At 40.9% G+C, this 18,300-nt stretch overlaps 1 protein-coding gene across 2 annotated transcripts; it reads left to right on the top strand.

Moving 5' to 3' along the window:
- Positions 1–574: 574 nt before the first annotated feature.
- Positions 575–18,056, top strand: stam2 (signal transducing adaptor molecule (SH3 domain and ITAM motif) 2). Of its 2 annotated transcripts, none has more exons than XM_041950330.1 (14): positions 575–711; positions 2,513–2,597; positions 2,807–2,882; positions 3,508–3,603; positions 3,872–4,018; positions 7,458–7,524; positions 7,969–8,167; positions 8,901–8,995; positions 9,176–9,258; positions 9,350–9,437; positions 9,549–9,603; positions 9,826–9,973; positions 12,701–12,867; positions 15,274–18,056. In XM_041950330.1, the coding sequence occupies exons 1-14, from the start codon at positions 672–674 to the stop codon at positions 15,458–15,460; spliced, it is 1,533 nt and encodes a 510-aa protein (XP_041806264.1). In that variant the 5' UTR covers positions 575–671; the 3' UTR covers positions 15,461–18,056. The 2 variants fall into 2 exon arrangements, with proteins under 2 accessions (XP_041806264.1, XP_041806263.1); XM_041950329.1 differs by having other exon boundaries at positions 15,271–18,056.
- The last annotated feature ends 244 nt before the right edge of the window (positions 18,057–18,300 follow it).

The following is an 18,300-nucleotide window of genomic DNA, read 5'->3' as shown; positions in this document are numbered from 1 at the left end:
ATGAAACATGTTCATTTGGACTGAGTTCATGTCATTGACTCTGACAGTCAAGCACATTTCACCGTTTGGCCCCCTAAAAAATTCAGATTGCCTTGTCGGTATGTTTGTATGTCCTGCTACATTACCCTAACATTGGTCGACTGTGGGGTGGAGGGGTTACAAGTCCCATCCTGTTTAGCAAATTTGGATGTAATCGTCGTTTATCTAAAGCTGAAAGTCAGCACAGACGTGTAGACAAATCTAATTTGATGGGGTTGAAACGAATACTTGATGACTGTACTGGGCATGATGAAGTCCTTATGCGCGCTTCCTCCTTTATCCACTAGATGTCACTGTTTTACTCGTCTCTTCAGAGAGTGAACGGCGGCGTTAACCGGGTGCTGCCAAATATTGTATAGGACATTTTTTGGAATTTATGTCAACGTGCTCTACTTTCACTGATTAAATAAAAAAAAGGACTTAAACACACGAAACGTATTAGAAACACACGTTGCCCACTGCACTCCGCCATTTAAAATTATTGTTCAGGCATTATTCAAGGCAGCCAAGTTTCCGGAAGAGCAACTAGTGCGAGTTTAATGGACAAGGAAGAGATATTTGTTTAGGTTTCGTCTGGACAACACACTTACTTTTCTTTCGTCAAAGAGCCTGACTCTTTTTAAATCATTAGAATGCCGTTGTTTGCCCAAAATCCATTTGACCAAGATGTTGGTAAGCGAAGTGCTGTTTCTTTGGTGTTTTCAATGTGTCAGAGCTAGCTAACGGTAAGGCCAACAACATTTGAAGGTAACGTTAGCTTAGCTTGAGTTCTTTAGTTCGCTGTAAAGCGTTGCAAGTTTAGTCGTCACTGCCAGTTTTGGTGACATCATCCAAAAAGTCGCAGCCACTTTCTTAGCGTGTATCGGTCTAGGTGACTGGCTGTGAACACGTTCCATTAAATTTATCGATCAGGTCATTCGCTAGGGGATAAGCGACTGTTTGGTAACCAACTTTGAAGTTGATTTGTACATGTTAGCTAAACCGTGACTGGCTAACATCAGTTACAAGATCACCTGATCCCAAATTAGGTCATATTGTTCATATAGGTCGATTATTTCTAAATATGAGATATAACAGTGTGATAAGGGCAAATAATAAGTCTTTTTTAAGTCTCTATTTAAATGTTCTAATATGATTCATTTTTGATTAATTGATTAGTCTATAAAATGCTCGAAAAATTGTAAAGCATGACAGTTGCAGTTTCTGTGAACAGTCCCACAGCCCCCAGACCTTTAGATATTGACTTTACAATGACATAGCTGACATGAGAAAGTGAAACAAACGATGTTTTTGCTTTTCACTTGAAATTATTGGTTGATTAATTGGCTCCTCAGTTGATGGAAAATGAATCGGCAGCTGTCTTGATAATCCATTAATCATTGAGGTAATTATTCAACTAAAAGTGCTGACCATTTAGTTTCCATTCTCAATTTTGAGAATTTGCTCTTTTCTTTGCCTTATGACAGTTGAGTAAATATCTCAAGATTTTGGACTGTTGGTGGGACAAAACAGGCAATACAAAGGAGGGGGTTTCAGTGTTGTGATTGCATTTTTCAATATTTTCTGAAATTTTATTGATGAAACAATTAATTGAGAAAATAATTAATATATTTGAATATTACCAAACAATTCTTATCAAATGAAATATTAATGAATTAATCACTTCAGCTCTAGTTAACACTCTTCTCTACTTTCAGTCAGTGTGATTATGTTGTTTTACCTTGGTCATCTGGGTTATAGATATTTATTTTCTCATAGCCGTGTTATGGAAATCTTTCCTTGGTCACAACCCTTATCTGTCCCTGCAACACCACGGTTCTTGTGTGACCAGACAATAGTACACTGTTGCTCTTAACTAGCGCTGTGGGTGTTTTATAGTTAGGATGGTGTGTCATGGCAGAGTTTACTATGAGTTGGAACCTCATATCTGAGTGAAATTTGAGTGATTTCCTGCTAACATATCACAAAGCAGCAGTTGTTCACCTCACCTGACAAAAAGACCATAAAAATTCATACACTTCTGCAAAATGTTACACAACTAAGAATTAAATATTAACTGGAGTAAAGAGCAGATGTGCTTTTAAACACAGCAAATCCCATGCCATTTAATGAGTGTGGCTATTGTTTTAGGCTGCCATCTACTAAACTGGTCACGAGTTAAAATGCTTCCAGATTAGGATGGGGAATCCCTGCAAGTTAATTTGCAGGTAAATGGCATAAAATGTGAAATTTATTTGGCCTATTGACGGCCTGTTTTTTTTTCACGTTAAGTCTGACAGGCTGTGGTACAGCAGTAACCAAATCCAAAATGTGCCACCTCAACACTTGCTATTCATTATTCTAGCACTTGCCCACTGTGACCAGCATGTCTGCCCACGATTACATTATGTCTGATGACAAGCAGCCATGAGGCCAGTAAAGATATTTTCTCACTGCACCATATGCACTGTCTCTTTTTTTGACATATTTACAGAGAAGGCAACCAATGAAAACAACACAACAGATGACTGGGGGCTCATCATGGACATCTGTGATAAGATTGGAACGACACCCAACGGGTAAGCTGGAAAAGGGCCTTTGATTGATAAAGGCTCAGTAGCATTTAGGCAGCACTGTGGTTCAAATAGCTCCTCATTAAAGTACAGTACATTTTGAAACAGTTTACATATTATCAGGACCTGGCTGCACAGGAGCATCTCCCATTTAAGGACAGTGAGTTTGTTGTTTCTTCGTCATCGCACCAGCAATGAATTCTCTTCTCTTTCAGACCAAAGGACAGCTTGAGATCCATAATGAAGAGAATCAACCACAAAGTGCCTCATGTTGCCATGCAGGCCCTCAATGTGAGTCTGGTACCATGTTTTCATGCCACCAAACTTATGCACATGACATGAACTCTTTCTCAGCGGTGTAACATCATATCCACGTTACTGCTATCATCCGTTCATTTTTCTGCTCTAAAGCTTCTGCCAATTTTACAGTAAAGAGACTGTTTCAAACACACAATTGTCCTTGAACAGCAGGAAAAAGGAGTTCCATAGTAGTAACATGGGGAGGATCAAACTCCTCTGTCCCAGTTAGCCATGAGAAATAAGTGTTCACCAATACAATCTGGCTGCAGTTGAGCTGGAATTGATCTAATGTTCCCACCTATACAGGAAAGTCGAGTATTTCATACTGGGAGGATTTAACTCAAATGAGCAATATGAGAGCTGTTTCTCTATCTGAGTCATCATGAGCAAACACTGTCACATGGTCTGCTCTCTATATAAGACTCTGTGACTCAGATATTTCAAGTCCTGTTGTCATCCAAATCATGTATAATTACAAAAGCTTCACCTGCTATTGATGTGTATTCTAAATACTGCAGTTCACTAAGTGGTAGAAGAAATCTTCCTTTTTTGTGATAATACAATAAACACCAGGTGTATAATCTCATTTTTACTGTTTGGACTTCTTGTCTTACAGTTGCTGGGTGCTTGTGTGTCAAACTGTGGCAAAATATTCCACCTCGAAATCTGCTCAAGGGAGTTTGCCGGTGAAGTACGGAGTGTTCTGAGCAGGGTATGTGAACTTTTTTCCCCTCACTATTCCTATTTTGTAAACACATCTGTCTGTCATCTCTTTATCCACTCTTGACCAGTGTCAGTCTCACTCCCTCACACTCTGGTGAAGGTTAACTGAAAGGTCACAGATAAATCATAGCTATGTTCTTATGACCATCTGGTCCTTAACTGTGTTAGAGCCCTGTTTTTGTGCCCCCATTAGACTCCTTCTGGCATAAAAATGCTGTAGAGAGCAACACAGCTGTTTGTGTGCCTGTCCTCTGTAGGCTCACCCGAAGGTGTGTGAAAAGCTAAAGGCTCTGATGGTGGAGTGGGCAGAAGACTTCCAGAAGGATCCACAGCTCAGTCTGATCAGCGCCACCATCAAGTCTCTGAAAGAGGAGGGCATCAGCTTCCCCTCCGCATCTTCACAGGTTTGTTGACATCATACAAAATGTGAATGTATGACTTTGAGAACGCACACAAAGGAAGGTGAAGGTGAAATCTTGCCTTCATTAGGGATGTTTTTTTTTAATCTTCTTTACATAAAATCATGTATTAATGTAGCTTAACCAGACAAAAAATACCAAACTTACAAGACAGCATTACAAGCATTGTATCAAAATATCGTTTTTACACAGTCAGTCAATGGGCAGAAAAGTTGAACTCAGTTCTTCAGTAAAACAAGCAGCATATAGCATGTTCTTTCAAAGTTAATGTCTTTCCACCCCAATGTCTTCCAATCTAGCCTGAACTGAGTTCACAGCAGATTAACAGCACTGAAGTCATCTTACTGAAGTTTACAAAACTGTCTTCAGATCTGGTGCCCAGTTTAGAAATCCAAGGCACAAAAAAGTGGAACAAAATATTTTGAACACATTAACATGCCCACTACAACATAACGGGCCTCTGGTGAATACCAGTTTAGTTAAGCAAGTTAGTAACCTTTATTATTCAGTCGTCCTCCCCTTAGAAGGAATAAAACTTAATCTGTCTTTCACCACGATACCAGCCAGGTTTTATTTTTTGAAAAGGAGCTCCAGTCTGGTTGTTGGCAAGGAAAACCTTTCATCCGCAGCCAGATTTAGCAACATTTTGTAATATTCGGTTGTTTCCTAACAATTTGTCTCATATGTAGGAAGGTGTTTTGACTCGAGTGTCATACAACAGATGTAATGTGTTAGCAGTTCTCTTTCATGCTCCTTTGTTTTGCTGGTTTTCTTCCCCTAATTACAGCTTTAGTCCGTGCGGGACAATGACAAAATAAGTGAGTGTGCGGATACTTTTTGTCTAGCCTGAGGCTTTCGTTACGGCTGCGGTTTGACTGCTGACCAGTGTGTTACCAGTGTGTTGCCAGTGTGACGGTTCAGGTTGGGTGGCGCTCGGTTGTCTGTGTTTGTATGGTGCTTACAGTGGAATTTCCTCTCCACATATTTGACATAATTCTGTGGATATGTGTGTATGTCCCTGCATCAGGAGTGTTTTTAATGATCGTTGTGCACACAGCTGCCTTCTGCTTTCTGTTCTGTTCTTCGTTCCATATCCGTGTGATTTGTTACCGTATTTAACAACTTGACATATGTGTGTCAAGGGTTGAAGTGGACTTTGCTCTCGGGTTGTTGTAAAGCAGCTGACCTACAATTGTATCATCTGTGGTCACAGTCTCTCTGTGGCCGACACTCTTGTTCAGAGGAGTATTTGAAGGTGGAAAAGAGGGCTTAATGAGTAAGCCAGACATCACCACAAATTGTTTCTCATTAGACTCCTGGTGTATTTTTCACATTGTGTACACACTCATTACCTCTCAAAAGGCAAATTCTGCATTTAGCTGGCTAGACAACAGGGTGATTGATTGTGATGCAAGTGGAGAAGAATGAGGTTCATGGTCAAACTCTTAAGCGCAGGCATAGATTGGCATGTCAAGTAAACACTGGTTAAATCCAGCAAGTCTAAAGTAATCCAACATACAGCACAACCATAAATTCAGCACAAAACACCTCTGAATATAATGCAGTCCAGTTCAACACCACCGCAAACTCCAACCTCAATAATTAACATACACCTCTCTGACAGTGTCAGTCAGCTCTTATAAATGTACAACACACTGCACAGCTGATCAGTTTATCCATCTTCATGTGTTTACTGTACAAACTGACAGCTCAGAACATGGATCAATAAACACCATTGTGGCTTTTGTAGGAATGATCTGAAGCCTCTTGTGTTTACTTTTCTGTCTCATCCTCACTCTGTGGCCACTGGCTGTGGTGATGCACTGCGTATTATGTTGTGGGAAGTGCACCTGCTTTAATGGATAGCAGCTGACACATAAGGCAGCAGGTATGACATTTAATCTTTATCAGCTGATGATCAAACAGCAGTGGGTGGTGTGACCCAAGCTGTGGCAGTGCTTCCAAGTATTTTCCCTCAGCTGTCTTTCACGCTGAACTTTAAAGTCGTTTTTAAGCAGCGTGTAAGTACTGTTTTTTGTTTTCAGCCACTCACTATCAAGCCATGTAAAACAAATGAGTTTTTCAGTCACTGCTGTGTACCCCTCTGTTGGTATGCGTTGCATTCAGTTCTCTTATGACACAGTCTGTTGGTTTAAGTCAGCACAAGCAAAATTTGTACTTTTGTGTGCCAGTTTTCGATGCAGTGAAAGCTCCATCCATCAGGTACAAACCGGCACCTTGCTGGTCACCAGCTTTTGGAACGTGCCTGTAGATCACAAATACTAAAATGCTCAACAGTATCAGTATTTATTTTACCTTTGCACAGTGTCCCTGTGGGTATAAAGGAAACTATTTTTTCCTTTGATTAGTGTATTCACATGTAAACTACAGTAGTATGCTATTAAGTATATATGTATTTAGCTTTTTCAGTAGATCGGTTTGTACCAGGTACTGGGTCACTTTACAAACCTGACTCATACTTGCATCCCCACACCTGTTAGCCTCACCTGTCCTTTTCATCCAGTGCCATATAGAAGTGTGTGTATTTTCCACTGCTCTTTAAGACACTGATTATTACCAGTTGGATGACAGAATTTTCACCTGATGCACTTTCAGGCACTAAGCACATAACAACATAAAATAAATATTATTTAAAAAAATCTCAGGGCTTCTCCACTGTGCATTTGTTCAGATTTTTTTTTTAACAAGGTATGTAGCCTGGTGGGGGCCCATTAGTTTGTTCCTTGTTTACAACTAAATAGTAAACTATTAACAATGAAGATTTCTTCTTAGCTCTGTTCTGTCCAAGTTCTCCAACAATTTGCTGTAACTTTTGAGATGTAGCATTTTTACTAAGTTTATATACGTTATTTCCAATATTAAGTTATTCACTGTGCACACTTAACTAAAAGAATGCCACAATACCATAAATATTTGATCTATTTCTGTATTATATTGTCATGTTCCCAATGAAGCTTGTGTCCAGCACCCTGTTAATCTGCTCCTGGATGTTAGATTTTCCTTCATATTGTTTGTAGAAAACAGACATTGGACTAGCGTCTGTTATACTTTGTTTCACCAGAAGCAATAGTTCACCCACTGTGAATATGTGGGTGTGAAGAGTTGTTGTGCAGCACTGGCAACAACGTCCAGTTGACCTGTATTGTCCACTTTGACCTCATTGCCATGCCAGACAGCTGCCTTGGGTCTCCTTAGACGAGAGATAATGAGACAGCTTTGTGCAGCATTTCTGTCTGAAGGCTAGAGCCATAGCTCTGACCCACATGTAGTACCCAACATGAACTACAGGTGGCATTACAGTCACTGGAAATCTGTTTTTCACTGCCCTCTCCCTCCTGGATGTATACACACAGACACACACCACACACACAGCCATGACCTTATCTTCCTGTATTGACCACAGGGGTCCACTGTAAAGGTCGGCACACCTGCTGTGAGCAAAGCATCGGATGATGACAACCTGGCCAAAGGTAAAGTGAGACGCCGTCGTTCAGCTCTACGCACACCTTTACTCCATTACTGCAGTTCATCTGTTTTTTAAGCACATTTTTCTACAATAGAAACACATTTTACATCAGCTGTGCTGTCTGTTTACGGCTTGTTTTTATCCGTTTGTTCCAGTTTTCTCAGAAAAATACTACTTTTCAAAAGGAGTAGAACAATTTAAATTCATTATCGGCTGGATTTTATGTTCTCATGCATCAAAAGGCTGTCTTATTGCCTGAATTGGTGATTATCTTCATCTTACATCGGAGCACTCTTCTGAGAGCTGACTGTATTCTGGAAAAAAGAAAAGATGAATCCTGTGTCTGTGCCGAGCCCATGTGTTGAATTTCTGACAAACATCCTCTTTTCCTTTCCACTTTTCTTTCTCTGCTCTCTCCTCCTCCCGTCCAAATCTCCACCTCTCCCAGCCATCGAACTGTCCTTGCAGGAGCAGAAGCAGCAGGCGGAGACTCGGCCCCTGACCGTGACCTCTGACCCCCAGAACTACACCAACAATGGCGGGGGGCAGGAGGTCCGGAAAGTGCGTGCACTGTACGACTTCGAGGCGGCTGAAGATAACGAGCTGACCTTCAAAACTGGAGAACTTATTCTGGTTTTGGATGACAGGTAATGTTTCATAACACGTCCAATCCCGTATCAGCTGTGCCTTATCCTCAAAGCACCAGTTTGAGTGTTACCTTCATCTCTGACATGGCAGACTTTCTAATTAGTTTAGTTTAAAATGGTGATATTCTCAGATTGGGAAATACAAAATATAGAAAATTTGATATTTTCTTCAGCTACATGCACGTGTACAAACAATTCTACCATGATAAAGCTTATATGTCCCAGGGTTTGTTGACAGCGTGTTAGAGAGGCACACAGAAGTAAAAAAAAATACAGTTCCTGATAATCTCACAGAATTTAATATTTACAAATGTCTGCGTGCTTGCCTTAGGTATTTGAACCTATTAATTGAAAGATGTAGTTAATTTAAGCCTGTATGTTATGAGCATACAGTATATGTAGTGATTTTGAAGTGATAACCAGGAAAAAAGGATGTATCAATTCTTGTTTCCACTGATCATCATAAAGCAAACAGCTGTTCAGCTATAAAATAGAAACTATTAAAGTTTTATTAAAGTTTATTATTTTAGCAGAGGCACCTTATTTTATCCAGCTTCCCTGAGTTACTCTCCAAATTTGCTCCAAATAGTGTGCTTTATGTGAGCCTTAATAGCGGGGCCGTTCCACAAATATATTAAGCTACTCATTGGACGACTTAAAGTTAAAGACTGAAAAGACGGCACATTTAGCTTTATTTACGTTATTATTCCTGTTTCTTGCTCTTGTTTTCTAGTGATCCAAACTGGTGGAAAGGAGAGAATCACAGAGGAGTGGGGCTTTTCCCCTCCAACTTTGTTACGACCAATCTGAATGCTGAGCCAGAGACAGGTTGGTCTTCTTCTTGAATGTGAAAGTGACCACGTAGCCTCTTAGCTGCCCTGGTTTTTCTGTCCAGTGTTTTGTACCTTTTAGAAAGCATCCCATCCTCTGTGCTGTGCCACTATTTGATTTAAACTGGAGCAAATTAGTTTCAAACGTGCTAATTGAACCGAACCTTTACCTCCACAGTGGCTTATGTTGAAAAGACCGCCAGTCCTGAAGAGGTGCCCCTGGAAACCAAAGTTGAGCCTGAGCCCGTCTTCATCGACGAGGTACTGCATGTCCTGGGTGTGTGTACATTTACAAACCCAAATCACTTCTCAGTCTAACTGCCAACCCAAACATGCTCTCTTCGTTCTGCAGGGGAAGATGGACAGAACGCTGGCATTGCTGCAGAATGCAGATCCTGCAGATCCGGCTCCTGACTCCACAGAGCTGATCCAGCTGGAGGGTATAAACCTTAATGCTGGTGTAAATCTTCTCACTCTGTTAGTGACAACTGCAGTCAGTCTGAGCTACGCTGTTACTTTCTGACTCTGTTTCTGTTTATATATCTGAACAGGTGCTTGTGAACAGATGAACCCGATGATTGATGAGAAGCTACAGGAGATTGACAGGTAGTGTGTTACAGATGTGAGCTTCCGATATTTCTGAGAATTACTGTGACTAATACAAGTGTAAGAGATGGTCTAACATTAATTTCAGCTTCAGTTTAGGGTAAAGATAGCTGTGATTGTGCCTTAGCTGTTGACGCTTCAGAGGACAGTCTGTGGGTCAGTTGGACTGTCCTACAAATGAAAAATATCCTTGTTAAATAGATGTTTCTCTCTACGTTGCAGGAAACACTCAGAGTTGTCAGAGTTGAATGTGAAAGTTCTGGAGGCCCTGGAGCTTTACAACAAGCTCATGAACGAGGCTCCGTTCTACTCGGCCTACTCCAAGATGCAGGCGCAGTACGCACCCACCAGCTCAGCTGTAGCCATGCAGGTCAGAAAACTGTTTAAGTTGTCCCCCTGTGCTGTCCAGAATCTCACTTTAACAAAGACTTAACTTGTGTTAAGCATTCATACTTCAATCTTGTCTCAATGTAGCTTTGCGTTGTAGAACATTAAAACTACAAGCCCATCTAAATCAATCAATCAGTTACACTCAGCCGATTAAATAGGACACAGGATAGAGTACAAAGTAACAGGGGTATCTATCTTATCACGCTTCATAATTCTGCCTTTGATTGGCTCATGTATTAACACTGTCTACAATGACGTTGTTCTTAAACAACACAGGACAAGGGCTGGTTTTATGACGTGAGAGAAGTATTTCAGTTTTGATTTAAAGATCTCCAGTGAGTGTGCCTGTATGGATGAATGTGGTTGAAAGGTCATGTGATTGGTTCTCGGGAAAGATAAGTGGACCATTGAAACTGTAGCTAATTGTAGAGTATGTCTCCAGTCTAAATGACAGGCCACTCACACAGTCGAGGTAGAATTAAGGTCAGCAAATGGATGGGCTTAATCTCTCTTTCAAATTAATACGTTGAATTCATGCATGTTTGGACAACTTCAAATCAAATGATTCAAGATTCTTGCTGGCGTGCTGTAGTCATCTTTTCTCTGTCCTGTGATGTGTGCTGAGTCAATAAAAAGCAGCACCAAGCCATACATAATTTATGGCTGGATTCAGTCAGGGTGGTTCACAGCTTACAGCTCTAAAGGCTGTAGATCTCCAGCGTTAAAGAAGAACTGTGTGTTAACTACCAGTGTACCCACCCACGAGTACTAGACTCCCACTCTCGTCTATTGATCGTATTGATCTCTTGATGTGCTGTTTTTTTTATTTATTTAATGGAGACAACAGAGGACTAGTGTAGAGGAAAATCGCTCAGAGCAGTCACATGATTATCCCTCGCTATTAGTGTCCTCTTTCATTTCTCATATCCTTTCTTCGTGTGTTAGATTAGGCAGGGAGAGCAGTTGATTTTGTTGCTTCTTGTATTCGTCCTGATAGCTTGACATTCAGTCAGCCTTTTTACCTCCCTGGAGAGTCGGAGGCTGCCTGTGTTTTCTTGGCAGTGGCTGTTTTCTCTGCAGTGATTGATGTCACTGTCTCTCCCTCGAGATTTAGAAAAATGTGCACTTCACTGGCCCACACTGGAGTGCTGCTTGTTTTTTGCCCTTCATCTTTTTTCATTTTTTTGCAGAGTACTGTAAAACTGCCTACCAGGTTCTTGTTGCACCTGCACTGACAAGCCTTTTGTTTTATATCAACACTTAAAATTAGAAAAGTACAATTCTGACACTATTCATATTTTATCTAATCTTCTCCAGCAGCTAATGTATATCTTTGTCGCTGGTGCTCTTCTTCATAATTTGAATGAAGTGTGAAAATAATGCAGCAACACTGCCTGACTTACTGGAATATTCTCCATCTAACTCACATTAGCCAGACATTTTCTGATCGGTGATGAAATTGGGCTTTAACGCTTCCACATTCCAAGTGCTAGTAGCCACAAAGCCATAGGATGCAGACAGCAGAGGCCAGATTCATGAAACTCTTTTGATTCACCACTAAAACTAAAACTTTATTAACTCATCCAGTTAATAAAGCTGTTGGTATGGCTGATTGTGCTTTATAAATTTCAGTTTCATAGCAGTAATTGTGTAAGCGCCACCATTGATTTGACCTGTCAATGAGAAGAACGGCAAGGAAGAAAAGTTACAGTTTAACCGATTGTGTTGCATCAGCAAGGTTCTCCAACAGAAGAGCCGACCATTACGCGTGGCTGTGGCTATTTATAGCCCCCGTACCACTTATTCACCACAAGTACTTGTAAACAATCATCACAGTAATAACTCAGTCATTATGATGCGTCAGAAGGATGAGCAATGATGAGTCCATAGAGCTCGTTTTCAGACAGACTTTACAAAGTCCATTGCATTTCACAATCAAATGATAAGACCATTAACAGGGAAGTAATGATTCCAGTCTAAATGAAAGAATGATCAAATCCATCACTCATGAATAATTTACAGTTTATATGCGCCTCTGAGTAACATTTTACAGAACACTGTGTAGACTGCAAAATAATAACACAATCAGTGAAACTGGCAAACAACCGAAACAATGTTTTACCATCATTATTCATGTCCACCTCATCATTTCACCTGCAGCTGTGTGTGCTGGTCTGAGGTCTGTGTGAGGCGACACATTCTCACTGCACATTCTTCTTTTAGAAATACAGGTTTATTTGTGGGAAAAGATGCACGAATGGTTTTTGTCACATCGTTAATACATCAGTCTTTATCGCTGCACCACCATCTCTACCCACTGCTGCTGAAGCTACCACGTCCACCGCTTCATCTACTGCTGACCTCTGAACGTCTCTCTAAATTATATTGAACTGATACAGCGCTCCAAGGAGTTATCACAAACCAAGACTTTTAACTTGTGCTATCTTACAATCAGTGTGTAGCAAATATGAGTTAAAGTGTGTCGCTGATGAAAGAAGTTAGAACTTGCTGATGAGGTTTTAAAATGTATGGAAAGGGTCTGTAAAAAGGTCTGAATTTAACTTCAGGACTCTTGCATGTACCCTGGGTGGTGTACAGAGCCAAAAAAAAAGGAAAAATTGTGTCACAGACCAACTCAAACCAAATTTTAACCATGCACTCAGCGCTTGTTAAAGCCGAACTGCACCTCTGTCTCTGGTCTGCTCAGGGTTACCTCGGCCCGGCCGGCTCTCCCTACCTGCCTCCATCGATGCCCCAGGTTTCTGCCGCGCAGCCCTACACTCTGCCCAGCGACCCAGCCACATCGCTGCACTCACTGCCACCCAACGTGTCAGCCCCACCCAACAGCCAAGCTGCTCAGCCTCCCTACATGAGGTAAGAAGACAGCCCCACCGCTGTAAACAGGACCTGTGAGACTGTCAGAGTAGTAGTGCTCTGCAGAGACACTTCAGAGACAAATAATGGCAAGGGTCACGTCATGTGACTTAAAAAGGTGGAACGACACCCCAGATCTGTGGTTTAAACAGGCTACTAGTTTGGATAAGTAGAGTGCTGGTAATGTCTGAGGTATAGACTAGCACTGAAAGCTGGTTTCTACCACTGTATGCATGTTTTCATTATATAATAGGTCAGAAATTAAAGTTCTTTGGTACAAACGGTGGATAGTGATAAAAATAATCCAAAATAAAAATCTGTGACAGGAGAACATAGAAACAAGTAAATTGGTTCTGGTTTTCCAAATGGATCAACAGAAAGTTGTTTTTGCATGATTATTCTTTATAATAATAAGGTATGTTGTTGTGTTTTTTGGAGAGAGTAGCTTGATGTAAAGTCACGTTTCCACCGCGGGAACTTTCCCCAGGGACTCTGAACCTTAGGAGGAACTGCATTTCCACCGTGTGGACCAGGGTCTAAATTAAATCCTGGGGGACGTTATTATTGTACAATGTCTCTGCTCAGGGGGTCGTACTTTCCAAAAGCACAGGGGGTTGGAGCTTGCATGAATGTTTCTGATTGGTCGAGTCAACCACCAAGTCTGCAGCTGCGAACCAGTTTGTTTTTTGTTTATTGTGCTTTGACAAATAATAATAATAATAATGATAATGTTAGTAATAAGAAACTTTATTGGTGTAGAACCTTTCATACAAGAAATGCAGCACAAAGTGCTTTACAACAAAGAACTCACATGCACCAAGTGCTTCATATAAAAAAGACATGGAAAGAACATAAAAACAGGGATAAAGAATTACTGGAAAATAAGATGTTGTATAAAACCCACTTGATGAAAAAAGGGATCAAAATAAATTAGAGCCTTCTTTTAAAAATATTCATGAGATCCCTCCCTGATATCTTTGGGTAGTTTGTTCCAGAGCTTTAGGGCATCATTGACAAAGGCTGCATCCTCGATTTTCTTTCAACTGCTGCTGGAAACCTCCAATAAGCGGGCAGCCGATGATCACAGCGCTCTTGAAGGAAAAGTAATGAACAAGGGATTTAGCAATGTAGCTTTGTAGACGAGGAGGAGGGCCTTGAAATCAATTCTGAATGTTACAGGAAGCCAGAGCAGAGCAGCTAAAACTGGACTAATGTGCCCTCTCCTCTTGGTTCTGGTTAAAAGCTGAGCTGCAGAGTTTTGAATGAGCTGAAGTCTCTCTAAGATGTCACATCTCCTTTATTGCACTTTATCCTGCGAATACCAGTTGCTGCATTGTGTCACTTAAAAGTGCCTCTGGAATCAAACTGTAATTTTGCTCCCATGATTTCCACTCTCATCTGAACTGAATGGAAATAATCTTTTAGAAAAGGAAAACCTAAAGGGGGGATATTGGATTTGTTTTTTTTCAGGCGGGTAAATAACGCGTCATCTTGAAATGAAGGCTTGAATCCGTTTTTCAGCATCCTTTTGATTTATAAATGGTCGTACTTTAACTATGTTTCTAAGGTGGAAAAATGAAGTTTTCATCACCTTTCTGATACGGGACTTGAAGCTTAGATCTGAGACTAGGTAACACCAAGACTTAACCGCAGCTTGGTTTACTTTAAGAAAGTATAAGACACAACAACATGGAGTTATAGCAGAAAACATATGATAGATGGACAGACAACAAAGTCCAGGCTTTCATTGTCGTATAGTCACGTGTTAAAACAGCCGTCCCTTTGTCATACGTCAGTGGACTGATTTACCAAATCAAGTCTTTAGACTGTGGTAGAAAGTAACATGATAACCCCACTTCTGGACCAGCCATGTCGAAATGAAGTACAGGTATGCAGCCAGTACAACCAGCGACTGATGCCACTGGATAATGTGTTATAGAGGGTTAGCAACCAGTTTGTATTAACCTGCATGAAATACAGTAAAGAGCAGACAGACTTGGTGCTACAAAATCTTAACACAGATCTCCTTTTTTTATGTATAGTTGTTTTCACCACTTCTCTGCCTATTCCTCTTCATTTTTTCATAAAGGGTAAAAGTAGGTTTTTTTTGTCACTTATCCAAAAAACAGAAGCAGCATGATGTTTGTCCCTGGAGTGTGTCGCAGCATGCTGTTGGATGTAGCCTTCTGTCTGATATAGACTGTATTAGAGCTGGGTGATATGGCAGACATTAGTCACTATTAGTCAGATATGTGTCTCAAATCACCCATAAAACTGTTACAGCAGCAATACAACACAAAGAAAGAGATAAGAGGGTCTACTTGCATTTATTCGCTTCATGTAAAGTCTCAGTTTCCTTATTTGCTGTTGGTACAAAGCATCACATGTTTGTTTTCTTCACAGCAGTGGTATGAACACGCAGTACATGAACCAAGCTGCTGGAGCTCATTACCCACCCCAGGCAGGCGTGGCCATGGACATGTCGACCTATCACAACTCCAGCATGCCTCCCGTGTCCTATCCTGTGGCCGCTCCCCCTCACCAGGCTCCTCAGCAGCAGCAGGCAGCGTATTATCAGCAGCCTCTGCTGTAAAACTCCGACTGACAGCAGACCTGAGATGGATGCATACTCCAGCTGTTTCTGATTCCAGCGGTGTGGTCATTTGGCTCACCTTGTGTGAGCGTGTGTGTTTGAGTGGTGTTTGCTTTGGGAGCGTTCCTTTAGTCATTTTGTGTGCCTGATCAGCTGATTTGAACACACCCCATGAAGGGTGAAATAACTGAGGTGTGTATGTAACGCAGGCCTGCTGTCCGCTCAGGAGAGTCAGGACTCTCTCCGTGTGCATGTCCTCAGCTCCTATATGTGAGGCTAAACATGCCGTCAGGAGCTTTCTCCTGTCCCCCACCTCTTTTTCCTGGCTGACAGTGAACGCAGCGCTGGTCTTCACAAACGTCACAGGTCAACACAGAAGAAGACTTGGGTTTGTCCACCAGTACGGGGCCATCTAATGAGCAGTCATTGCCTAATTCTGAAGAAATTAGCTTTTTACAGCTTCTACTTCAACACAATGCTACTCCCACAGTATGTTATTTCTGAATTGACCTCCTGCAAAGAATCTTCGCATATCCTCTTCTGACGTAGTGGCAGAGGGTCAGGCCATGTCCACACTGATGTCGATAAATGTGAAAAATGCTTCTTCTTCTCTCCATTATGGCCTTGTATTTACACTACCATGTCTATACCAGCCATGTAGCGAAAGCAGCATGTCAGCAGTCCCCTGTACTGCCTATACTGGATACCTTCAGCCACAGTACTGTTGTGCACTGTGCCTCTATAGCCCCCCTATAATACAAGATCGGTGTAATTACATGCGCACGTAGGAATAAAGTGGACTAAAATAGCAACTCTGCATGTAAAAGGCGAGTGAAACATGGGTCTGTACTCAAGCCTTTGCGCAGCTGGTTTAGACAGCTGTATTGATAAAACCTTAAGTATATCTGTCCTGTCACACGCTTGTGAGATGGATGACTGAAAAACGTGTCCAGTATAGACAGCCTGCAAGCTGACAAATCATACAACGATTCAAAAACGTTCTTCAGAGGAAATAATACTGAGAACAGCGGTCTCATGTTGGAGTGTGGACAGGGGGAACCCGGCTGGTACAGACTGCTTTTCAATCAGTCTTCACAGACGTGCATGATATGCTAGTGCTCTTGCTACAGAGCTACACTTTGACACTTTGACACCTAAATGGCATTTTCAAATGTATCTGCATTAATGTGCACATGGCCTGAATGTTTTGTTTTTCTTTTAGGTTTTAATGGCCGTCTTGTTTTTAAGTCTGTAGGTGAACGTGATTGAAACACCCTGGATTTGTGTGAGAGCTCCATGTGTCTGCAAAGCCAGCACTTATCAAATAATGTGTGGGGGCAGGGTGTGGGCGCTCGCTTCAGGACAAAGTGTGAAGTCATTGAGAAGGCAGGAGCTCCGCTTTTTCCTTTTTTCTTCCTCACCAGCATCCATCACTGTAGCTGATCTGTGTCTTGGAAAGAATTTCTGAAGTACAAACTATATTTTCAACTATCAAATATGTATGTCAACAGTTATATTTGTGTAAATGGTGCATCAACGTTCCCATAAACCCACTGCCTTGCAATGCATTCTGCATTCGAGATATTTAAGATGACATTTATGTGTGTATGTGTGTGTATATGTGTGCACGTTTCCTTTTTTACATATGTATGTATGTATTACGTACGTATGTGTGTGAGGGCTTCTCTGTAATTGGTTCTTTATCATTGTAAATTGACATTGATTTTCATAGGGATTGTCAGATTTTAGATTGATCTGAGGAATAGTTAGTTGGATTTCTTTGTGTGTTTATTAATCTCATGAAAGGCCGCGTCTGTTCATGATTATTACATCACTACCTTCCTGCCTGTCGTCTTCATGTGCGGGCTCTCTTCCATTCAGCAGAACCCGTCAGAGTCCGTGTTTTATGCAAATACACGATATTGAGATTTTTCATGTCTGTGTGCTTAAATTTCAGACTTGTCAGTGACATCGCCTGTACTTTGATTTATATATATTGAAACAATATACATGTGTAATTTACATGATTGGAGAATGTGTAATTATTCTTGTTACCCTGCCTCTGCTTTTACTTTCACTGTTAAGGAAAAATGTAAGTGGAACAGAATTGTCAGAAAGTTCAGACATCATATGTTGCTGTTAACATGAAGAAAGAGAAGTGAGACTATGATTATACCTGAATCCTACTGTTCTTTTATTCTGAAGTTTTAATGTTAAGGAGCAGCTTTCATAGAATCCACAGTCCTGTTGCAGTAGCTGCGTAGTTGTCATTTTATCCACAACTGTTCCTTTACCAGCCTCATATTAAAGGCATTGTATATTAGATGTAAAATACCTGGTTTTGTCAGTGACATTGACATTGCACCTTAGCTTTGTAAACATGTATTTACCACTGGATGCCTTGTTTTTCTGTAGAAATCAAAGAATGACACGGACACAACTTTGGCGACTAACTTCAGTCTCAGTATCCGCTGGATATGTATAATTCTGTATATTTAAAATATTCCAGGAAAAGTCCCTTTATCCAGGATTTTAAAAATGCTTTTGTAACAGAGCAAACTTATAATATTCTTTGAAATAAAAAAAAGTGACCTGTGTTGAGGGTGGTTTCTATTTCCCCTTGGATGCCTTTCAGTAATTACATTTATACAATTAATAGGAAGGTGATTAAAATAGTAACTGTCCGCCTAATTAGCCTCTCTATTCCCTGCACACATCGCCAGCTGCACGTGATGAACAGGCCAATAATGTGACCGTTGCCCAGAAGACATGATTTATTCATTGAGCTTTGGCTTTTTATAGTTTCTGCTCCTCTGAAAAAGCCTCTCTGGGAATCCTTT

This window comes from Chelmon rostratus, chromosome 13 (genome assembly GCF_017976325.1).
Source record: "Chelmon rostratus isolate fCheRos1 chromosome 13, fCheRos1.pri, whole genome shotgun sequence".
NCBI lineage: Eukaryota > Metazoa > Chordata > Actinopteri > Chaetodontiformes > Chaetodontidae > Chelmon > Chelmon rostratus.
The sequence above is the reverse complement of the archived record's forward strand: the minus strand, read 5'-3'. Positions and strand labels throughout refer to the sequence as shown.